The sequence below is a fragment of the Erithacus rubecula genome (assembly GCF_903797595.1).
Source record: "Erithacus rubecula genome assembly, chromosome: 1".
Lineage (NCBI taxonomy): Eukaryota > Metazoa > Chordata > Aves > Passeriformes > Muscicapidae > Erithacus > Erithacus rubecula.
Genome location: NC_136658.1, coordinates 35959282 through 35980820, shown reverse-complemented (window position 1 = coordinate 35980820; position 21539 = coordinate 35959282). Strand labels below are relative to the sequence as shown.

The following is a 21539-nucleotide window of genomic DNA, read 5'->3' as shown; positions in this document are numbered from 1 at the left end:
AGCCTGGGGCAGGCAGCCCCGGGGTCGGGCCGGCCCGGGCACTTCAATGCGAGCCCTGGGGCATCGGCTTCCCGCTGATGAGACCGCTGCAGGGCTGTCGCGGCAGGGGCGTCGTCGTGGGCACCGTCACCCTCTGCCTGGCCGCCGGGTGGGCTCTGCAGAGTAAGTGTCCGACCCCGTCCTGCCTCTCCCGCTCCCTCCCCCGGCCCTTCCCTGCTGCTCCGCGATGTCCCGGCTCAGCCCCACGCCCGCAGACCCCCGCCCCGGCCAGCGCTCTGCCCAGCCCGTCCGCAGCTGGGAGCGGCTGGGGAGGGGATGGGCACGGGACGGACCGAGACTCAGGCTGGCATCGCTGCTCCCTGGGGGCTGGGCACGGTCAGGGGAGGCTCGTCCCTGCTCCTGCTGCTCGGAGGGAGCGGGGCAGCCCAGCGGGACCGGCCTCCAGCAGCCGCCGTGCCCCGCCGCTTCTCCGAGGGGACAAGGCGTGGAACGGGAAACCAGCCCGGCTAGTCAGGGTGTCGGGTCACGCTGGGAAGGTGGGTTCCGGGGCAGCAGCCACGGGGGGTGAGTGGGGATGGGGCAGAGAGCCGTCCGCACCTCTCCCAGAGTCCTGAAGGAAGGAGGCGAGGCTGCTCCCAGCCCACCTTCGCCTGGACCAGGGTGTCAGTGCCGCCACGGAGCTCGGCTCGGTCGCTCCACCAACAGAGGTGACGCACAAGAGGACACCAAAGGGAGGAGAAACTGTCCGCAGGGTTTCAGAGGCCCCTTTTAGAGCTGTCCCTCCAGTTTAGAGCTCTGCCTGGGGGCCCCTTGCTGCCAGCGTTTACCTTCCCCACTCAGTACCGGTCTGTACGCAGAGCCGCACTTGCCACTGGCACTCTTGGCCAGGCAGACACTCTGAGCAGAGCAGCGTGCCAGGATGGCAAACCCGGTGAGCTCTGAGCAGCTCCTGCACCCTCTTCTCCTGGGTGTGTTTTACCGGGTGTGAAGGGGCTGGTTTTGCCAGCAGCAGAGAGCAGTCACCCTGCGTAGGGCGCTGCATGTGGGTGTGATGTTTGCTCTCCAGCCTGGTGCAGCTCTGCTGGGTTAGACAGGTTCAGGTGATCTAGGCACACTGCCTACTAAAAATAGTTTTGAATGGTTAGATACTGCATTGTGTTTTTTAGCTTTGCATGCCAGATAGGGACAGAACATGTTTGCAAATCATTTAATGGAAATATTTAAATTCTCTCTCTTTTTTTTTTTTTTTTTTTTTTTTTTTTTTTTTTTTTTTTTACATTTACCTTGAAATCACATATTCAAAACAAAGCCTCTATAAAAACATGAAATGGTCACTGAGGGGAGACACTCAGCTCCTGTCTGGTCAGAAACAGTGGGAAAGGCCTTTAAATAAACACACGGACCAGAAAACAATTGGAACAATTTGCAGTGATTACCAGAAGTTCCCGGCTGTTCTGTTTCTGTAGCTGGCACAAACCTCGTTTTCACAGCTCTGGTTAGTCTCTCCTGCACACAGGCTGAACAGCAGACCACAGCTCAGCTGAGGATGCACTGAGCTGCCTGGAAAGCATGATGCTCCTGCACAGGGACTGGGCAGCATGAGTACAACAATGCTGATCAAAGGGGGAGCCCCGGAGTGTTATCTTGGAAAAATCCTTTTTGGTATTGTAGATGAGGGCCTGGGAATTGAACTGGCTTCTTGAGCTCCCTTACCTTACCCTGACCAGGAGAGTTAGTGAATTCTGCTACACATCCCAAATACAGTGAAGTCAGGCTGTAATTCACCCATCTCTTCCATTTGTGGTGGCTGTGGAGTTTTGGCCGTAGAGGGCTTCTATTTTAAAGATTTTTTTAAACATATTTTTTCCCTTGGATACTTTTTCTTTGCCTTTCTTAATCATTCTTATCCCTGAAGATTCTGCAGAACCTTCAGGATCATCTCCAGGTGTCCTTCTTTGCACTCATGCAGTGTAGCTGAGGGTCTCATTCTCACACCCCTACTGGGTTACAGACATTTACAGGTCAGCATTTCCTTTTCATTTTGCTCTTGCAGTCAGGCAGTTCCCACAGTAAGGGAGTAGAGCAGGTGAGCTGCTCCAAGCCAAACCAGGAAAAGCCATTCAGCCTTACTCTGTGCTTTATCTGCCTTTCTTCTTCCTTGCTTTTTGTGGGTAGGTTAACAGAATTTCAGTCTTTAGCCAAGGGTCTCAAACAAGCCATTATAAAAAGAACAGATGTATGCCAGTTAAAAGTCCAGTGTTGGTGTTCATCCAAATCTGCATGCAGAAACACCAAATGCAAGCAGAAATTATTGTAGTTACACATTAAACTAAGCTGTCGGTTCAGTTTCACAGTGTCATGGACAGCTCTATAATCACATCAGGAGGAAGTAGTTGAGAATTAAATATTCTTTTATATGCATTTTTTGCCCAGATATCATCGGGAACATGAAGTCCCTGGCTTTTCATGAAATTGTACCTTTGATTACATGATTTATCTGCACTGACTTATTAACTGGCTGCCTTTAAGAAACTGATATTTCTAATGTTGATTACACATCCTGAAAATACAACAAAGTCCTTGCCAAGACTTCACATACTTATGTCTGCTACAGTTCTTGCTTTTGGGAGATGGTAGATAACGAATGTGATAGATTACCTTGCACATGGCGACTAAACTTTCCATGTAAATGCAGGATTTGTAAAGATAGCCAGTTACTGATGAACACAAGAAAATTGCTCAGTTTTCAGAAAATGTTGTGCTTATCCAAAGTCCCTTTCTATGTGGGTGTTAAAACATGGAAACACATGCAATTATGTGTCCTCTATGGTGAAAGCATTTTTACTATCACAAATTATAAATATGCATTTAGTCTTCAAGTATGTATGCTACTTTTATAAAAAGCAGAAAGAAAAAGGTATTGAAAAGTGTAATCTATCCTCCCTTAAAACAGATCCCTGAGATAGGTAGGATGAATCACCAGGATCCAGAGTCCCAACATGCCCCGGACTGTTGGTGCAGCATCATCCAGACTCATCACTCTCCTTTGCCTTTCAGCTCCAGGAGGAGTATCCTTAGTTGTCCCACAACCCAACATCAATGCAACAGTGGCACAAAACATCCTCCTCTCAATTGAATACTCTTGCCGAGGCGTGGCCACCATTGAGTGGAAGCATGTGTCAAGCAGGGGCACCATCAGCATAGTGGAGTGGAGAAGTGGGAATTATGTCAACATATCCACGGTGTACAAGGACAGAGTGACTGCTTTTGAAAATGGCTCCATACAGCTTCGGAATGTGGACATGAGAGACGCTGGCTACTATTTTGTCACTGTAACAGAGGAGCATGGAACCAATGCCTACGGCACCATCGTAGTCAATGTTTATGGTACAAACTACACAAGACTTCCTGGCTTTACCCTGTGTTTAAGCGTCAATCTACTTGTAATCAATTTTATAATATTAATTCTTTCCCATTTTCCCTACAGAGATCATCTATGAAGATTTGCATTTTGTAGCAGTTCTCTTCGCGTTTCTCGCTGCAGTATCTGCCGTTCTTATCTGCTTCATGTGGCTGTGTAATAAATCTCTGCATCTATTTCAGAAGAAGACAACACACAAACTAACAGGTATTTCTCTAAAACTGTAGTCAGGGTACAGGGTCTTCAAGCTTGAAATTTGAGCCTAAAATTTGTACCATAAAGGTGCTGTACAGGGCCACTGAGCAACAAGACTGAAGGGCTCCGATTAGTTATTCTGTCCTAACTCCTTGGTAGCTGAGGCAACTGAATAAAAGGTGTTTAGTTATAGAAAAATCCACAGGACATCTCCCTTACATGTTTCACAGCAGAAATAATAAAAACCTTTCCAACACTGCTGATTGCAAAACTCGAGGAGAAAAGGCCAGAGCTGCAATAACCTCCACCAAAGGGCAGGAGACAAAGTCAAGAGCATCAACAACTCTCTGAGTTCACATCAGCAGGGCCTATCCTTGGGAAAAATATTCAAGTGACTCTTGGGAGCAGATCCACCTCAGTTCAATCCTCAGTGGAGGATTGCATCTCCTCCTCTCAAACCCCCTCTTCATCTGTTCACTTTTGATCCCGTTGCGGACTCCAACAAACACTGAGGAATATCAAAACCTGACACTGGAGACAACAGTCATGAAAGGCAGGTCAAGGGAACACAAGGGCTACACTGAAGGGACACAGTAGAGAGGAAATTTCCAAGCCACTGCCAGGGATATTTGGCCTAGGCAGAAAGACAAGGTGCACGTTATAGGCCTGGGACCACGCTCTTAGGCACATCTTTGAAATGGGAGGTTTCCTTTACCACTTCCCAATATTTCATATGTTTACGTCCCTTCTTTGTAAGTGCAGATCCACTTGTGGTTTCTTGCCCTCTAGGTAGAAGTCTGTATTTCTTCTATAGTAAGTGTTACATTACAACAAGCAGCCTAGCTATCACTATTTTACTAGACCAGCACAGACACCCAAGCATCCTAAGATTCATGGCCCAGACTTTTGTCAACTCTGCAAAACCTAATAGAAGAAGAAATTAACTTAGTTTGAGCTGTCTCTTCCTTTCTGTTGATCACCTACAGCTCTTAAGGGCTGCTGCTGTTTTCATGGTGCATGCACCACTCACAAGCTTCTGTAAGCTACTGAAAACTTTCTTATCATGCCAGAATATACAGGATTTTGTTTAGATAAAGTATCTTCCTCCAGCTGAAGCCAATCTTCCCACAGGGCTGAATTGAATAGATATATTCATGTACAGCAGAGTTCAGGAAAGCACAGTTCTAGAAACTTGTTGTGTGATCTCCCAGGAAATGGTGCAAAGCAGAGACCTAATTTCTGCCCCGATTCTATCTCAGAAGAGCTGTCCTTTCAGAAGTCATGAAGAGAGATATAAGAACGGGCCCTAGGGACTTCGTTTTCTTAGTGCCTTTAGCCTTGTACTGGAAGAAATTTTTGTCACTTTAAAGATTGTGAGAACCTCTTTATACAGTAAAATATTTTGAAAAGATGTATTTAAAACCTAATTTTAGGTGAGCAAGCTTGAGCTAATATAAAAAAGTTAAAAATGTCTCAGCACAGTTAATTTTGGAATGTTGGCCTTCCAATCCATTTGCCAATCAATAACAATATTCTTTTATTTACAGCAAGTACAACAGAAGAGATTGAACTGGAAACCATTGAGTGTTAGCCAAGGACCATATCATAATAAAAATAACAATTCTACCTCAAGAGAAAGTATTGTCCAAGAAAGCAAGAACAAACCTAGAAGGTAAAATATTTGTGACTACTGTAGAAACATCCTGACTTGCAAAGAAATTAAATCAGCAGTGTCTGATGGAGCTGTTTTGACCTGTAAAGTTTTCAGTTCTGCTAGTCAAGGTCAGAGTAAAAACGAATATGCTTTCATGCTGAGCATGAACACATTTTTGTGGTTAGCTAATAAAATCTACAGCCTCTACCACTCTTAAAAACAACCAACCCACCAACCAACCAAGCCTCTAAGATCAACCCATAAAGGAAATTATCATGGTCTTGAAGGACACCTGGATACAACACGTCTCCTATTACAGACAGAGTGGTCATTAGCATCCATCAACATAATAAATTAAATATCTAATTACAGTATTACATTAAAAAATTAATTGCAAGCATTGAATCCTGTTTATTGCACCTATGCTGCTACTTTTGGGTGTAAGGAACTTCCTGAAGCTCTGAAGACAAAATGCAATTTTTCAGGAGACAAAACTAATTTTGAAAGAATGCTGAGCTGGTCAAAGTTCTCCCTCTTGTGTTTCTAATTGTCTACACTGCCCCAGGATGGATGTTCACACACGTTTTATGACATTACTAGAGCAGGTGGTTGCACAAAGAATAGTGCAGTCAGGCACTAAAGAGTCTGTAAGATTAGAGAGGTCAGATAAAATACTGACACATAACACCAGTGGGGTGGCAAAGTACTAAACAATTTTGTTGTGAAAGATGTCAAGTCCTTTGCAAACTTAGCTCATGATGAACAATCTATCTGAGAAGAAAAGTTAAAACAGCATTACTTTCAAATATAGTAATTACAGTTTGAAATTGCTCTTGTTGAGAAGCCACCTTTGCTTTCCCTATGTTGTAAGAAAACATGAATTGACCCAACTTGTATCCACATATTGCATATATTGCAATTCTCCACCTGTAGATCTGTTGGGTGGAATGACATTTGTGTTTGTCAGTGAGAGAGCAGTTAACTGACCGAGTTCCAAATTATTCTGTTTTGCTTTTGTAATGAGAATTTTGCAGTGTGAAATAAACTTTGAACTTGGAAGACACCATAGACTAGTCTGTGCCTGTAGATTGCCACATGGCTGCTTGAGTCAAACTGCTGCTACTACCTTTCTCACATTTCACCTCACTTGGTTGCAAAAACCTTTTACAGGACAGGGTGACAGAGCTTTCCCTCTGGTCAGGGACTGGGATGCTCAAGTGCAGAGGTACTATGGACTCCATTTGGAAAAACATTCAGGGAATTTCTCACCAAGTCCATAGCGATGCAGGTAGGTGCCAAACAAGCCAAAGCACCCTGTGCACAGTACCTTTAAGCCATCCCATACTGAGCTGGCCATTTGTAGTACAAAGGGCCTCTATCCCAGTCATAAATTGAGGTACCAGATTCTGCTGTTTGCTCCTTCCTACATCTAGAACTGGTCAAAAAAGGTGAGAAATAAAATAAATATCAGATACACCACAGGCAAGTAACAGTTTATTCCAATTCACTGCTTTAAACATTTATTGCCCATCTTTTTGTGTCTTTGAGTGAACTAAGTTTTGACAACAGGGAAACTGCAAGTGCATCTATTTCAATCACCAAACTTGAATTACTTGATAAAAGCATGCTTATAGAATATGGAAAACATTGTTAGGGGTTCTTTTTGAGCCCTAAGTCTTAGACTTTTAATGCAAAAAAGCATTAAAGCACTTTGAATGTGAAGATAGGTATTAGGCTGAGCTGAATATTTAGCAGGTGCTCTGCCAGACTTAGAAAGTACAACATAAAACCACTATTATCTGCTAACACTGACCTGAACACTGCAATTACCAGAGGAAGTCAGGAAACATATCCAGACATGAAAAACCATTCCAGTGCATTGCTGTGATTGCAGGTCACACGCATATTTAAACCACAATGCTTGAAAGCTGGAATGGAAGGAGGAACTGAACACTTAAAATTCTTTAGTTTAAAATGTACTACAACAAAAGAATTTTACAACTAGCACAGTTATTCTACCTCTTCCAGGTTGGCTGAAGTCACTGCAACTTCAGGCACCCATCCTTGGCTACTGAACCTGGTGCCAACCTCACTTTTAGGCAGCAATATCCTGCATGAACAGCAGGGACTCAAAAAGAATTCATCAAGAACACCCAGCCTGTATATAGCTTTCCTTATAGACAATTCCTCATCCAAATATTTTACCCACAATTTAACATGCTTACTCTACACAAGTAACATTACTTAAAAAATATTCACATTTTCCTGAAAATTATGTTTGTCAATATGCACTATTAATCTCAATATTTGAGGTACAGAACATGAGGCTAAACTGTAGCAGTTTCTTGCTACCCTGAAGCACCTAAAGTCTGATGGAAGGTTGCTACAGTAGAAATTCAGAAACTAGCTGTTCTTACTATACTTGTAAACTCCCTGCAGAACAGTAGCAAATTTAATATTTACAGCATAGTAGATGATCAAAGGGATTAAGGCATTTTACTTTTTGACTTGAATTAAAGAGATGTCCAAGTTCACCAGATTGCTTTGGCAATTAATTGAAAAGGTCTTAATCATTCCCTGTCGTTATGATTTCATCTTCAAAGATGCACTGCCAAGTTTCAAGACAGTCTCTCTGTTAGATGTCTAATCAGTCTGTTTTTCATTAAAATTAGTAAACCCTGTGTATTCAACAAGAAAACACAGACACTCCAGGTCTCTAATAATTTTTTTTTTTTGTTTTTTTTTTTTTTTTCCCAGCTAGACCTAGAAGTCTTGACAAATGCTTTCATGCTAACATGCAGGACTTGCCCTCCTGCAACACAGGAGGTGTCTTTTTCAGGAGAGAAGTCCTGCAACCATGAGATTATAACAGCTCCATGCAGACTGATTACTTGGTAACAAAGAACTTACTTGACAAAAAGGCTATTGCTACATGCAGACCTGTCAATTTAAGTTAAGAGCAATAAAGTGTAAAGACATTTTCAAGTTTCATTTTCTAATTATTAATAAGAGATTTGTTGTGTTGGCAGGAGTCAGAACAGCCTCATCCAGTTGGATGCATGAACACATGGATCAGGCTGTTGGCTGAACTGTTCACCAGGGAACAATCCCCTCCCTCTGTAATCACACAGTGTCTGCTAGCACAGCAACACAGGACCTGGCATCACAGGGGTCACATTAGGCTCAGCCCTGTTTCAAGATCAGGAGATTATTTTCAACTAGGGCTTTTAATTTTCACCAGTTGTCACAGGTAACACATGACCACCTGAAAGGAAAACTCTTTCTCTCTCTTAGTTCAGTAACAGAGATACAAATACTTCCAGGAACTGAAACCAGATGCTCTGTGCTGGCCAAGACCAATGTAAGTACAAGAACTGCTTTGGATACATGCTGTGCAGCAGCTTGCTGCTCATTCTCCTACAATACTTGATACTTGAGAATACAACAAAATAACAACTGTCACCATGGAAGTGTGATGTTCAATTCAGATGTTTATGTGCAAGAAGTTCATATATATACACATATAGACAGATACCACATAAGACAATATGGACATGAATATGAACCAGTTGACACAGACAGGTTGCAAAGACCCTTGGCACCTAAGTACCAAACAAAATGAAAGCTTTGTTGAACACCATACTGTAAGTTTCAAGAAGGCTACAATTACAACCAAAACTATACAAAACGTGACATTTTTATTTTGAAAGAACTCAAAAGAGCTGATGTTCAGGAAGATATTATTAATTCCCTGGATGATAATCATGGTATACAGGACAAAGATACAGATGTGCAAGTGTGGAGGTTTACTGCATGAGAGTCACCTCCTTCTGACCAGCCACTAAGTCACAAGTCACCCACAAATTCAAATTGTCAGAACTCTGCAAGCCAAGTAAAAACCTTTCCTCTGTATTCTTGCAAAAACAATATTAAAAACCAAAAAGCAAAATAGCTGACATCACACAGGCCATTGGAGAGGAAAGACTTTTGCCATAGGCAGTGACTTTGTAACACTCTCAAATTAAACTGCCAACATATTTCTCAAAAATAAAGGGGTCACTCAAAATACCCATCAATGTTCAAACAAATTCCAACTCAAGAACGCTTGAACTTAAGGATTACCAAATTTAATTTTATAAACAAAAAATACATTAATTACTCATCTGTCACTCTGGACACATCAAATTTCAAAGATAAAGCGGAAAGGAACTTTTACAAAAAACTGTATGTATTTTATATGCCACTGAAAAAGGTTTCATTACAAATACCTAAATGGCTATTTCTGTAGAGGAAATAAATTTGATTTTGCTTTCTTGTATTGGCCCATAGCTCCCATTTCCCTTTGCTGCACTGGCAGCTACCACTACACAGGGACACTTCAAAGGCCTCAGAGAGAGGCTGACACTTCACTAGCAGGGAGTTAGGGCAGCCATGAGGAGTTCCATTTTATAGACAAAGTTCCGCCCTTCCATTTTATTCCACTGCACTTCCCTGAAGGGCCCCCGGAGATGGTTCCACTTGCTGTCCTGCAGGACGTCGCCCTTGGGGAGATCCTTGCACTGGCTCCGTGGAAACTGCACCATGACCTTGCTGCCGCTCTCCGGACCGTTACGCACTGTGTGAAAGGAGATTGCAGTGAGCATTCTTACACTGCATGAACTCCTCATACTAACATTTTTCCTTATGTATGCTATACTTTACTTCTACTCAATTCCAAACATGCTGAAAGCAAACAAGGGAAATTCCCTTTCTCTCTTTTTTGAAATTTTTTCTCTGGATTTTCTCTCTCGTCTCCCACTTCTCTATGATTCTGTTGCCTTAGCACTGCATGTTCTTGGTTAGATCAAAAGAATAAACTTTTAATAAACCCCAAAATGTACACCTTAGAAATGCATTTCTTTTACCCTTTGATGCCAAGAGCAAAGGCTTCATTGCTCATTCTTTCCTTGGATGTATTCCCCACTATTCTGTTGCAAAATGTATTATTTCTAGTGGATTTATCTCAAATAGACAGAAATCACAAAACTCTGCAGGACTGGTGCTCCATTGCCTTGGATGAGTTTCTGTTTTCATGTCAGGGAGTGGTGTGTGTTGGCTTTTCCAATAAACAGTGTGGTACCACCTAGCTTTTCCCTCCTCTACCAAGCTAACCTTCTAAAGAGATGACTGTCAGACTGATTGAACATAATTCTCTTTCATAAATTGATGCCAACTACTCCCCATCACTACTTTCTCCATAGTACGTTCAGAAAATTCAAACTGTTTTTTTCCTCCTCATCCTCCCAGTAATTGCAATGAGGCTGATCAGACTGTAGTTCCCCACATTTTCCTTCTTGAATATAGGATGTAACATCTGCCTTCTTCCAGTCCTCACGAGCCCTTCCTGAGCCTGGCCTTTTAGAATGATCAAGACTGGCTTTGCAGTGACATCAATCAACTCCCTTGGCAGTCATGGATATATATCCCACCTGGTCCCAAGAATTTGTGTATGTCTAAGTCTGTTCAAAGGTTCTCTAACCTGGTCTTCCACTACTGAGGCTGAATCTTTGTTCCAAAATGCCCATGGGTCTCACAGATCCATCTGAACGCCAGTCTTAAGGCCAAAGTAAAGAAGGCACTGAGTACCTTGGCCTCCTCCATGTGCTGTGCCACCAGGTATTCTCTCTGTTTAACAGCAGTCCCACTTTTTTTCCCTGATTTCTCCCTTGCTGACATATCTGCTGAAGCTCTTTTTGCTGCTCTGTACATCCCTCATCAGATTCCTCTCCTATCCTTACCAAAGCATGCTTGGATAGTCTCTCTCTATTTCCCTCCCACGTCAACTACTTAAAAATCTCTTGGAGTTTCCTTCTTATGTCATGAGTTCAGTCATGAGCTCTTTGTTCACACAAACAGGACTTCTGTCACCTTTGCACAACTTCCTGAACATTAGGAATGACCATTCTTGAGCTTGAAAAAGGTGACCCTTGAAAGCAATAATCAAACAGCACTCCCAGACTCCTCTTCTTTCCATCCCATAGGATCATATCCCATAGGATTCTTTCAAAAGGATTCCTAAAGAGAACAAACTCTGTTCTTCCTAAGTTTGGAGTTGTGATCCTGTTGTTTATCCCTTTCTTTCAGGATCCTGATAGTTTCTGTCATCTCTTTTTTCTATGCTAATAATAACACATATATATTTATATTACATAAACAAATGTTTATATAATATTTACCAAAATAATAGATTTAAATAATGTACTTATATATTACATATTATAGAATATATATATAATTTTCCATAATAATTATAAGAAATATTTTCAAGCCTGTGTAAATTAAATCAGGTTTATCATAAGTGGTTTCTCAGACAAGGTGTTGATCCTATTTAGATCTCAATTCCATACACAAAAGAGGTAGTCTCTCAACTTTCAAGGCATAGTATCAATTTATATTAAATATTCTACAAACACTCTCAGAAAGATTTGACCTCTATTTGCAAGAGGAAGCAGTACCTGAAATGGCATAGTCTCCATTTGGTGATGCTACAGTTATTGCTGATGCATTGCCAATGCTCTCCACCGGCCCCAGACCAACGTGATTACTGAAACTCAGCACATGCCATCCCATAACTTTTGCAAGCTGCTGAACTGCATGTACTTGGTGCTGTGACATCTGAAACAAGAGGTTTGTTTTCAGTTCAGTATTTGCAGACCGCAGAAAGAATTGTATATGGGGTTCAGCAAGACTGTTTTCTGTACAATAGTTATCTATAAAAGTGACTTTAAGTTCTCTACTTTCAGAGGAACTTTTTTATCTTAATTTAGACTAGCTCCTCTGCAGACAGAGAAATCCTCTGCACTCTATCATGCAGATAAGTGATTTTTTCATAGGTATATGTGCTTAGTAATTTTATTTAAGTATTGCTTTCAATTTACAAAAATCTTTTTAGGCCTCAAAAAATTAATCTGTAAACAATCCTGTCTTTCAGGAGAGACAAGACTTCTGCTGTAAAATATATAAAAATATGAGGAAGTATTAGCAGAGAGAATTTAGAAAAAGAGGTTCTCACATGCATGATTACCTCCATTAATGCTCAAGTGCAAGCACTGAGCTCTAACAGCTTAAATGCTACTATTTTCCTGTATCATGACTTAACCCTTGTAATAAGGAAGTATCCAACACCGTTCAGCAGTTCCCTGTGAACAAGTCTGACAACACTTGACCAAAAAGACACGACCTCAGCAGAATCTGTTTGGACTTGTTTTCTGTGTCATGGAGTTTTATATAACTGCAACAGGCTAACCACTGTTATTAAAGACCTGTATTTTGACTATTTATAATGCATAGTGAGGAGATTGTTACTTCTGAATAAAACCAGCAGGTTGTTCTAAGCAATTAAGAAAACAGAGTTCATTCAAGTATCAGCTGATTTAGTAACAACAGATGCAAAGTGAGCATTAACAGACAATGCTGAAATGACAGTAATTGTGGGTTCATTAAGAACTTGGCTACAGTAAGTTTCATATATAGAATACCTTATTGTCTGCTATGATTACCACCGACTTGTTTCTCTCATAATGAACAGCATAAAGAAATGCATTTTAAATGGGAGGGAACAATTGTCATGACTACTGACCCTAGTAAAAAATGTCAATTTATTTTAGTAACAGTTGCTAAAGACTACACAAACATAGTGAAAATTCAGTCATTCAGCTTCCTATTGTCACTATCTGAATTTGAACTTTCCAATACTTTCTACACAGATAAAAGTGAGATTCTAACTTCTGTATCCTGAACAGCACGAGAAAGGGAAGAATAACATACGTGAGTCTACCTGAGATAAAAGGAAATCCTGCAGTTCTTGCTCTTGATGGGACAATGTAATAACTCTTCCATCTCTATGCACAACTCTGATTTGTTCAACTCCAATGTTCAGCTGTAGTTGAATGGATCTTTGAAGACAAGATTCATATTTATTCAAAAAGCATTAAAACACTTAAGAAAACAGAAAACCAAGAACACTGAATCCCACTCAGTCATTGACAAGAATTCCTAAGAGAGATGGTGCAAAGCCTACAGAATGTGACTGCAACTTGAAACACTCCAGTTTCATCCATCACCATAGCAGCTCCCTCTATATGGCAGGTGACATATTTTGTGGCATGCTCACAGAGCAGGTCTACCATTTGTTCAGGTCAAGGGAGCCTCACAGCTCCCTGCCTGTCCCTGTGCCCAAGTTTCTTTTCAGTTGTGCAGGGGAAAATGGAGTGTTTTATGCTACAGACAAGATCTGGGCAGCTTATGTGCTCTGGAATCAAGACTAGAAATGCACCAATGACTGCAGGTTGCCTGCACTATGGTCACTGCCAGAGAGCACTGCTCCAAATGGAAAAAAACACTGTTGATGCACTAATGAATTCACTGCTGGTTAATCTGCAGGCATTAATTTCTGAAACATGAAATCTCAAATTTCAGTAACAATATGCATAATTATTACATGAATTATGTGAGTTCCATGTTTCAGTACCTATCCAAAAAAGCTACTGAGCACTGATGTGCTTTGTAGCACATCAAATGATACTTTGTATTCAGTCATCTCTACCCAAAGTAAATCCCACCCCTAAGTGTCCACTCTCATCTTCAAATTTCTTCTTTGAAGGGAAACTGTATTATTTAAAGATGTACTGAATATCTTCATTAAAGGGTAAAGAGGGTGAAGTTTTCTTAAGGTGACTCAAATCAGTCCCACACACAGTCAAGTCAGAAAAACAAACACACACAAATAATGGACTCCTACTTGTCTGTCTGAAGAGAATCTAAACCTTTAAAGCACAATGCTGCCTTTGCTTCATGCTTTTACAACTAAAAGGACATGCAATCTCATACTTACTTGCATATCTGCTCATATCCTTGAGAAGTTATTAGAACTTTAACACTGGATTCATAAACATCATTGATATTGGACCAGTGAGCCTGAATCTGAGGATCCTCGATACGACTCGCCAGACTGTCAATGGTTCGAGCAGTTCTACAAGACAAAGCCATATTCCACACACAATAATCCAGGCAGTTTGTGCTGCTGTCTTGCTTACAGGAAGCAAGGAGGTTATTAGATTTAACAGAAACATGTGGATCAAAATTCTATTTCAGCACTGTTCTGGTGCTAATGAAGTACCATTGGTTTATTCTGTACATTCCTGATACATTCTGCAGCAGTATTTTAGAGGTATTACTCAGTATCAGCTACTGCACTGCAAAGAATACTAAAAAAGGATTTTGAGATAAGTAGGGACAATTATCAGCAGCTTATGTTGCAACTGCCACAGAGATCTCCAAGACATCTGGTATTTTCCTTTTACTAGCTGAATGTTGTTTGCTCCTATTTTTTCATAATTGCATAATATCATTATCATAATTACTCATTATCATAATTTTCATAATTTTTGGTTCTTAGTACTTGCAAAAAGAGACTGTATTAACCATGAAGGAAACAGCAGCTAGTTTTAAGAACACTTAAAATAGATAAATTGTATTCTACATAATGGTACATGTTTCTGTAACAAGAGTATCTTGTGACTCACCTTCGTCTCAAAAAGATATGCTTCGCCTGTTTTATGATCTTTTCCAGAAGTCCTTCATTTGACTGTAAAGAACTGATTTCATTTTTATCAAAAGCCTGAGGTCCTGCAAGTCTCATTCTCTTATGGCCAAAAGGTGCACTAGCTGGATGTGGCATCACTGTCGAGCTCAGGGTTTGCTTGTGACACTGCAACAACCAACAGATGTTATAAAAGGAAGGGACCAAATAACCTATCTGCAAGAAATACCATGCATACTACAATATGTTGCTTCACACCAGGTTTTTTGAGTGTACATACTTTCAAAAAGTACAACTTTTTAACTTTATCCACCTGACAGCACTTTAAAGACAGTTTTTCATACTTTGATTCCCCCATTTATATGTATCTTGCAAACCTTATAGAAAGTAATTTAAAATAAAGAAGTACTAGCTAACAAAAATTTGGTAACATGGCAATAGTTCCTAATAATAAGCCTTCTTTATATACATCTATGGAGACAGAAAGAATGGTCACTTTAAAATAAAGGAAGCACTTTAGATGAAAAAAATTGAAGTACAAAAAGTTTTAGCAACATATCCAAAGTGGAAGGAAATGAAAGGAAATCCACAGGAAAGGTGGGCACTGAGCCAAAGCTTCGTGAACCCTACATCAGTGTTTAAAACACTGGACTGTTCCACATGACTGCATGACTTGTAGAGCCATGCTCTAAGGAGCACTCTCTGGAGCATGGTTTCAATTCTAGTTAGAGATGCAAACTGTGCTTCTTTCCTGAAGAGACACAAATTCAACCTTGTACCCCAGGTTCTTCTGTTATATTATACAATATTCTAAAATGCTGAAGCAGAGAAGTGGACCTTAAAATAAACACAGCTATGATGGCAATCAATTGTTCCTTCATAAGGGTATGGGCTGGCCAGATGCTCACTGACAATGGTTAGTAAGCACTATCAGACACAACAAAAAAAGGCAAAACAGATGAACTCTACAGGAAAAGCTTTGCATGGTTTTTCTGAAGTGAGCAGCCAGGTCTGAGGTTAAGTAAAGAACCAGCATTCCATGAAAGCATTAACTGAACTCCCAAACCACCCACACCCACGGAAACCAAGCAGTAGGTTGTCTTTCACAAATGGATGGAGAAGGACTGGCCTCTAGTGGCACTCAGTTGTTATACCAGTGCCACACATTAGGCAGAAGGCTGAACAAAAGCCCAAAAACTCTTCAGCACTTCAGCCAAAGATACAGTACCTCTCTGATAAGTTGATGTAAATTATGTTCCAAAACATAGAGATGATCCTCTGGATTCTGTTTTTCAGAAGCAGCTTTTTGTGACTTTTTATCATTGGAAGAGTGACACAGAGAAATAGACAACTGCAAACCTGTACAAAGCAGATGGAAACAAAGATTTTTAAAAAGTGAGCACTGACAATTTTCAAGGTTGCTACTGAGAACTGCTTTTCTTCATGTTTTATACTCAGCAGTTTAACAACAGGTATTCCCTCTATCAGAGAAAAATGAAAGAATGGTTGTTTACTTGCCTTTGCACCAAAGGCAAGTAAAGCTTGATATTCACTGAAGCATTTACAGGCCAACTGTGAACTCACCAGGTGCATTTAACATCAATTTCTATGACTCAATCCCACGCAAAAAGAAAAGTCCCTAGGATCCCATTCCTTTCTCTAAGAAGGAGTGATTAATCATCACACACATTTTAAGCAATCCAGAAATATATTATTTGCATGATACAATCAGTTGTGTACCCCTTGTAAGAACATTCACCACTGACTCTGAGCCACCTTTATGCTGTTTAGTTATCCTCACTCAAAAGAGCATTTGCTTTTGTTCTTCTGAGGACCCATAAACTCAAGTTTTTAATTTCTATTTACATGCAATGCTGGAGCAATGATTAATGCACAGCTCCAAAATGCCACATGCACATGGCATTACAGCTGACAGTTCTAAGTGCTGCTGACAAAGAACATAACAAAGGAAAATAAGGTACATCAGAAACTACTGTGCATTAGCTAAAATTCTGTTTTTCAAAACCTTTGAAAACCAAGGAGATTGTTTTTCTTTTGTAAGGACAGAGCATTAAAAAAAGGTGACATCAATCAGTATCTAAGCAAATAATTATAGGTGAAGAGTTAAGGAGATTCCTACCTGGGAAAGGCTGGGAGATTATCTGATTTTTCACTACAATGTGAGGAATCTGTGATTTAATTTGAACAGCTTCTCGTGACAGCTGGGCAAAAATTTCTTTACATAGAAGAACATTCTGTGCGGTCTCCAACTTTGTCTGCCAGTGTGCAGAACCTGAAAAGTATAAATCAATGTTTGCAGGAGGGGAGAGCAAAGAGAAGCTACTTTTTTGTTCAGATGTCAGATACTATGCAGTAGCCAGATGTGATCACTAAGGTAAAACAGTCAGTACCTTACACCCAAACCGAGTCTTAGCAGAATTTTATCTCAATTAAATAAGCACGTTAAGGTAAAACTAATTTTGATTCAATTTTGCATGTATGTGTATTGTGAAGTGCAATTATCTTTATGGAACAGTGTATTACACTCCAAGACTCTGTGAACTCTCCTTATGAACCTTTGCTCCTTAATTTGTAATTTAGTTTCAATGATACTTCTGGTTTTATTAAGTTCACTCTATAGTGAACTACCCAATAATGTTCAGTGCATGTATATGCTTTCATAGGGTTTATAGCCCCAAAATTCTTGGGAGATTCTGAGGTGAGTAAGCACACAAGCTGTATAATGTACCCTCAATACCATATGAAACACCTCATAGTACTGCACTATATGTTCAGGACAGCACCAGCATCTGTATCACAGACAACTGTGAAATAAAAATCCTGCCAGATTATTTCCAACTTTAAGGAGTAAATCCAAAAGTTCACAACTTCATATACTGGCACATATTAAATGAATCAATGTATTATGTGCCAGGTGTGTTGGTAATTAACAGCAGACCACCAGCACAGTTTCAGATCCAGATAAAACACATGAGCAACAGACACCAATGATACAAGACTGCAATGATGCACTCTTAACTCTGCATTTTGGGCAGAGTTAAGAGTGAGCAATTATTAGTTCAGCTGAATTAATGGGATGTAACTGACTGAAACACAACTTAGTTTGGTTTCAGTTATTGGTTCAAACTTTTAACGTCTAACAGAAGAGACTCCAGAATACTCAAAATACAATCCTCATGATTTTTTTCAGAGCTTAATAAACACACATGAAAAACTGAAGGATTTACAAAGCCTTCATGATTTACATCTTTATTTACAAAGTCAAAGCAGCACCTAAATAGAAAATTTCAGTTTAAGTAAGGGAAGTCTTATTCACTTTTCTTCCCAGATATATGCTGAAATTTTCAAACAATCATATGCAAACTCATTGTTTGAGAACATATTCATAGAACAACATATAAGCCATACCTGGTTTTGATTTTGGCAAGGGTCTTTTAAAGAGATTGACTGTCCCAAGGTCACCAATGTCTGGTGCTTGTTTTTGAATAGAAACCTGGGTAAGAGACAACAGTGTTTAGTGTTTGTTCCCTGTTGCAACCACACAAATCTGAAACAAAACTCCATTAGGTTATTAAGGCTTCTCTGACAAACCTTGATGTATGCTGATCCCTCTAAATCACTTGGAATTTGAACATCCAAGGGACAGTAATCCTCAGGTATCTTTTTATCCAGGTCAATATCAGTGTTCTTTATCACCTCAAATGTGCCATGATGAAGAAAAAGGGAGCCTGAGTAAAGAAGGACAAAGACATACACATTAAATATTAAGCATCTTCTGCAAATGAAAAAGCTCCTATCTCTGTTTCAGAACAATATTTATTTCTGAGTCTCCAAATCTTCAGACTCAAATTTTTTAATGACTTCTTTAAAAAAGAAGAGCTTCAAGAAAGCTCATGCCACTGTATCAGCATCTATATCCTCCACTGCACAATGTGTAATATTTACAGTAAGTTAACACAGACTATTTAATAATTATGGGGGGAAGCCAAGAGTTTTTCAAAATTAGGCACGAGGAACGAGAAAAAAAAGAGATATTTGGTTAAAAAAGACAAAAAAGTAAATGTGTGAAGTTTTGCAAACAGCTAGTAAAGATACAACATTCTTATTGATTAAAGGAATTCTGATGATGTTTGGCTAGAAGTCTGAAAACTATGACCATGTTCTGACTGTTAAAAAAATAACTCTAGCCAGTCATTCATGGACTGGTAAAAGCACATACTCACAACTGTCCTACCTGCACACCTTTTTCATTCAGGGCACAGTTCAACTAGTTCAGGGTAAATCAAATTACAAAGATACACAGCCTGGGGTACATCTACAGCTTTTTCATGAACATAAGTAAATTTGTTCTTCCCCTGCCTCATCAATGACAACAGGAACCCAGTACATCCAGTTTTGATGCCTGCTTTGTGCCTACATCTTAAGTTCTGTGTGATTCTGTGTTCACTTTGTCACTCCATAATGGCATATAGAACGCTGGGCTGGTCACCCCCTTTAAATGTAATCCATGAATCAAGGCATATTCTCAGCATCATTTCTCAACTGCAGGAATAACAGATATAATAATATCCCTTCAATGCCACTCTTTAATCACATGGTTTAGTTTTACCTGGTGTGAATTCTGAGGAGTAGAGAGATAACATAAGCCTTTTGGGTCCCTTCTAACTTGAGATATTCTGGGATTTTCTAACCTTTGATTTTAAAAAAAAATGTAACCCACTCTTCACTTTTTTGTTTTAAAGTGCTTTATACACCAAACATAGACAGATAAAAGCCAAGGATTTACAAAGTCTGTCTGTCAAGTGATCAGTGACATTGCAAATGTGGTATTATCTTTGTGAACAAATTCTTAGTAAAATACTACACAGACTTTAGAAGCACTTTCTGGATTGAAGATGGCAATATATTTTCTTTGATACTAAAACGAGAATTCTCCCTTTATAAACCCGTCTCCTAAATAAAATAAATTCACATTGAAATTATTTATTATGAGATACTCTATTTCTTTTTCCAGTTACAAAAAGACAAAACAGTTTACCTGCACTTCTGTAGCTCAGATCACCAAGAATTTTATCTCCCACTTTTCTCAGCTTCCAGTGTTGTCTCAGTCTCAGCAGTTCAGAGTTGAAGTCTCTTTGTCGCTTATTTTCCTGATTTTCAGCAACTGATTTGGATAATCTTTCTGCACCTTTCAAGAGGATCTGAGCTGCTCCAGCTAATGACTTCTTTTTTGAAATCAGCTGTAGAAACTGAGGATTCTAGTACCAACAACAAGATACTTGCACTTTAATTCACAAAAGATTATTCATTGCTATTATTATTATTAATAACAATAATTTTAATTATTATTTATTTAGTAGCAATACTAACAGAAACTGAAGGTGATTGATAAGTTGTTTTTGCTGGATGTCCAGTAACTTATTCAGAATTATTTTCATACCAGCATTATATAGCTGGAAGTAGCATTTTGACTTAGAGCTTCAGGAAAGAGGCTTCTGAAATTGGCCTCAGCTCCCATTCTCAGCCTTACTCTGACCCTCAAAGCACTGCACTAGCACATCAACAGGAAAGTTTTCATAAATTTTGTACTGATCACATGTGAAAAAAACAACATTGGAATAAAATCTTTAGCACCAAACCACACAAAGTGCTCAACTGGTGCAACATACTTGTTTTGGAGGAAGGGGATCCTGCCCGACTGGATCTAGAGTCATGAACTTTTTATCCTTCACGATGCTAAGAACGTCATACAACACACACATCTCAGTCAAGGCACTTCTTAAGTTGTTCCTCACTGAATCCCAAGGCCAGAGGGATGGCTGAAACTTTACCAACCCTAAAAACAAAGCAAAGCAAGGAAAAACAAAGGAGCTTAGAAAGATGCGGTGTAAGGCTCATTTCTGAACCACAGAGAGCTCATAACGGCACGAAATACAGCACGATATCATATCAGCCGCTGTCCTTTCCCACTGCAATTCCTGGGGCTGGGTCACCAACACTCGGAGCTGCCCAGCACGGGAGCCCCTGCGGAAGGCAGGCCAGCCCAGGCACCCGCGGAGCTCGGCGGGGCTGCGCCAGCCGCACCCCGGCGGGAGAGCTGCGGCTGCGGCCCTTCTCACCTTCCTCATCCTCCGCCTCGCCCGCCTCGGCCCAGGGCCGGCCCGCCGAGCCCGGCTCGTCCTCCTCGGAGCCGGAGCCCTGGCTGAAGTCGATGCGCTGCGCCAGGCGCGCCAGGTTCTGGGACATGGAGAGCGGCTGGAGGTAGGTCTCGCTGCCATCCAGCCCCACCTCCTGCACCTGCTTCTCGCACGCCGACTCGATGCTGATGCGCACGGCCGGCACGCCCGCCATCTTGCAGCGACCCCCGCCCGCACTCGGCAGGGGGCGGGCCAGCGCCGGCGGGCCCGGGAGAGGGCGGGGCCAGCGCCGGGTGGGCTCGGGCATTTCCGGAGGCGCTCGCAAGGGAGCGCGACCAGTGACGAGCGGGTTCGGCCATTTTCGGAGAGCTCGGAAAGGGGCGGAGCCAGCACCGAGTTGGCTCGGATGTCTCCGGAGGCGCTCGTGAAGGACGAGGATCAGTGCCGGGCGGACTCGGCCCTTTTCGGAGAGCTCGGAAAGGGGCGAGCCAGCGCCGAGCGCGCTCGGCGGCCTCCGGAGGCGCTCGTGAA

The 21539-nt window shown here is 41.0% G+C and overlaps 2 protein-coding genes across 2 annotated transcripts; one reads left to right on the top strand and one right to left on the bottom strand.

The window, feature by feature from the left end:
• On the top strand, positions 1-8894 carry VSTM5 (V-set and transmembrane domain containing 5). Its single transcript, XM_079317164.1, has 4 exons — positions 1-162; positions 3058-3387; positions 3488-3628; positions 5164-8894. The coding sequence occupies exons 1-4, from the start codon at positions 78-80 to the stop codon at positions 5205-5207; spliced, it is 600 nt and encodes a 199-aa protein (XP_079173290.1). The 5' UTR covers positions 1-77; the 3' UTR covers positions 5208-8894.
• On the bottom strand, positions 8744-21409 carry MED17 (mediator complex subunit 17). Its single transcript, XM_079317089.1, has 12 exons — positions 20991-21409; positions 20541-20707; positions 19910-20129; positions 18463-18599; positions 18280-18364; positions 16991-17143; positions 16079-16209; positions 14834-15018; positions 14143-14280; positions 13087-13204; positions 11765-11924; positions 8744-9885 (listed from the first exon to the last, which is right to left on the bottom strand). The coding sequence occupies exons 1-12, from the start codon at positions 21313-21315 to the stop codon at positions 9680-9682; spliced, it is 2025 nt and encodes a 674-aa protein (XP_079173215.1). The 5' UTR covers positions 21316-21409; the 3' UTR covers positions 8744-9679.
• Positions 21410-21539: the final 130 nt, after the last annotated feature.

Bases quoted from the DNA above. Each gene is read 5' to 3' on its own strand.
- VSTM5 (XM_079317164.1), top strand. From the start codon at position 78: ATGAGACCGCTGCAGGGCTGTCGCGGCAGGGGCGTCGTCGTGGGCACC. The intron at 163-3,057 runs GTAAGTGTCCGA...TTTGCCTTTCAG, and splicing joins CGCCGGGTGGGCTCTGCAGA to CTCCAGGAGGAGTATCCTTA. The intron at 3,629-5,163 runs GTATTTCTCTAA...TTTTATTTACAG, and splicing joins GACAACACACAAACTAACAG to CAAGTACAACAGAAGAGATT.
- MED17 (XM_079317089.1), bottom strand. From the start codon at position 21,315: ATGCCCGAGCCCACCCGGCGCTGGCCCCGCCCTCTCCCGGGCCCGCCG. The intron at 14,281-14,833 runs GTGAGTCACAAG...TTTGTCTTGTAG, and splicing joins CATATCTTTTTGAGACGAAG to AACTGCTCGAACCATTGACA. The intron at 13,205-14,142 runs GTAAGTATGAGA...TTGTCTTCAAAG, and splicing joins GGATATGAGCAGATATGCAA to ATCCATTCAACTACAGCTGA.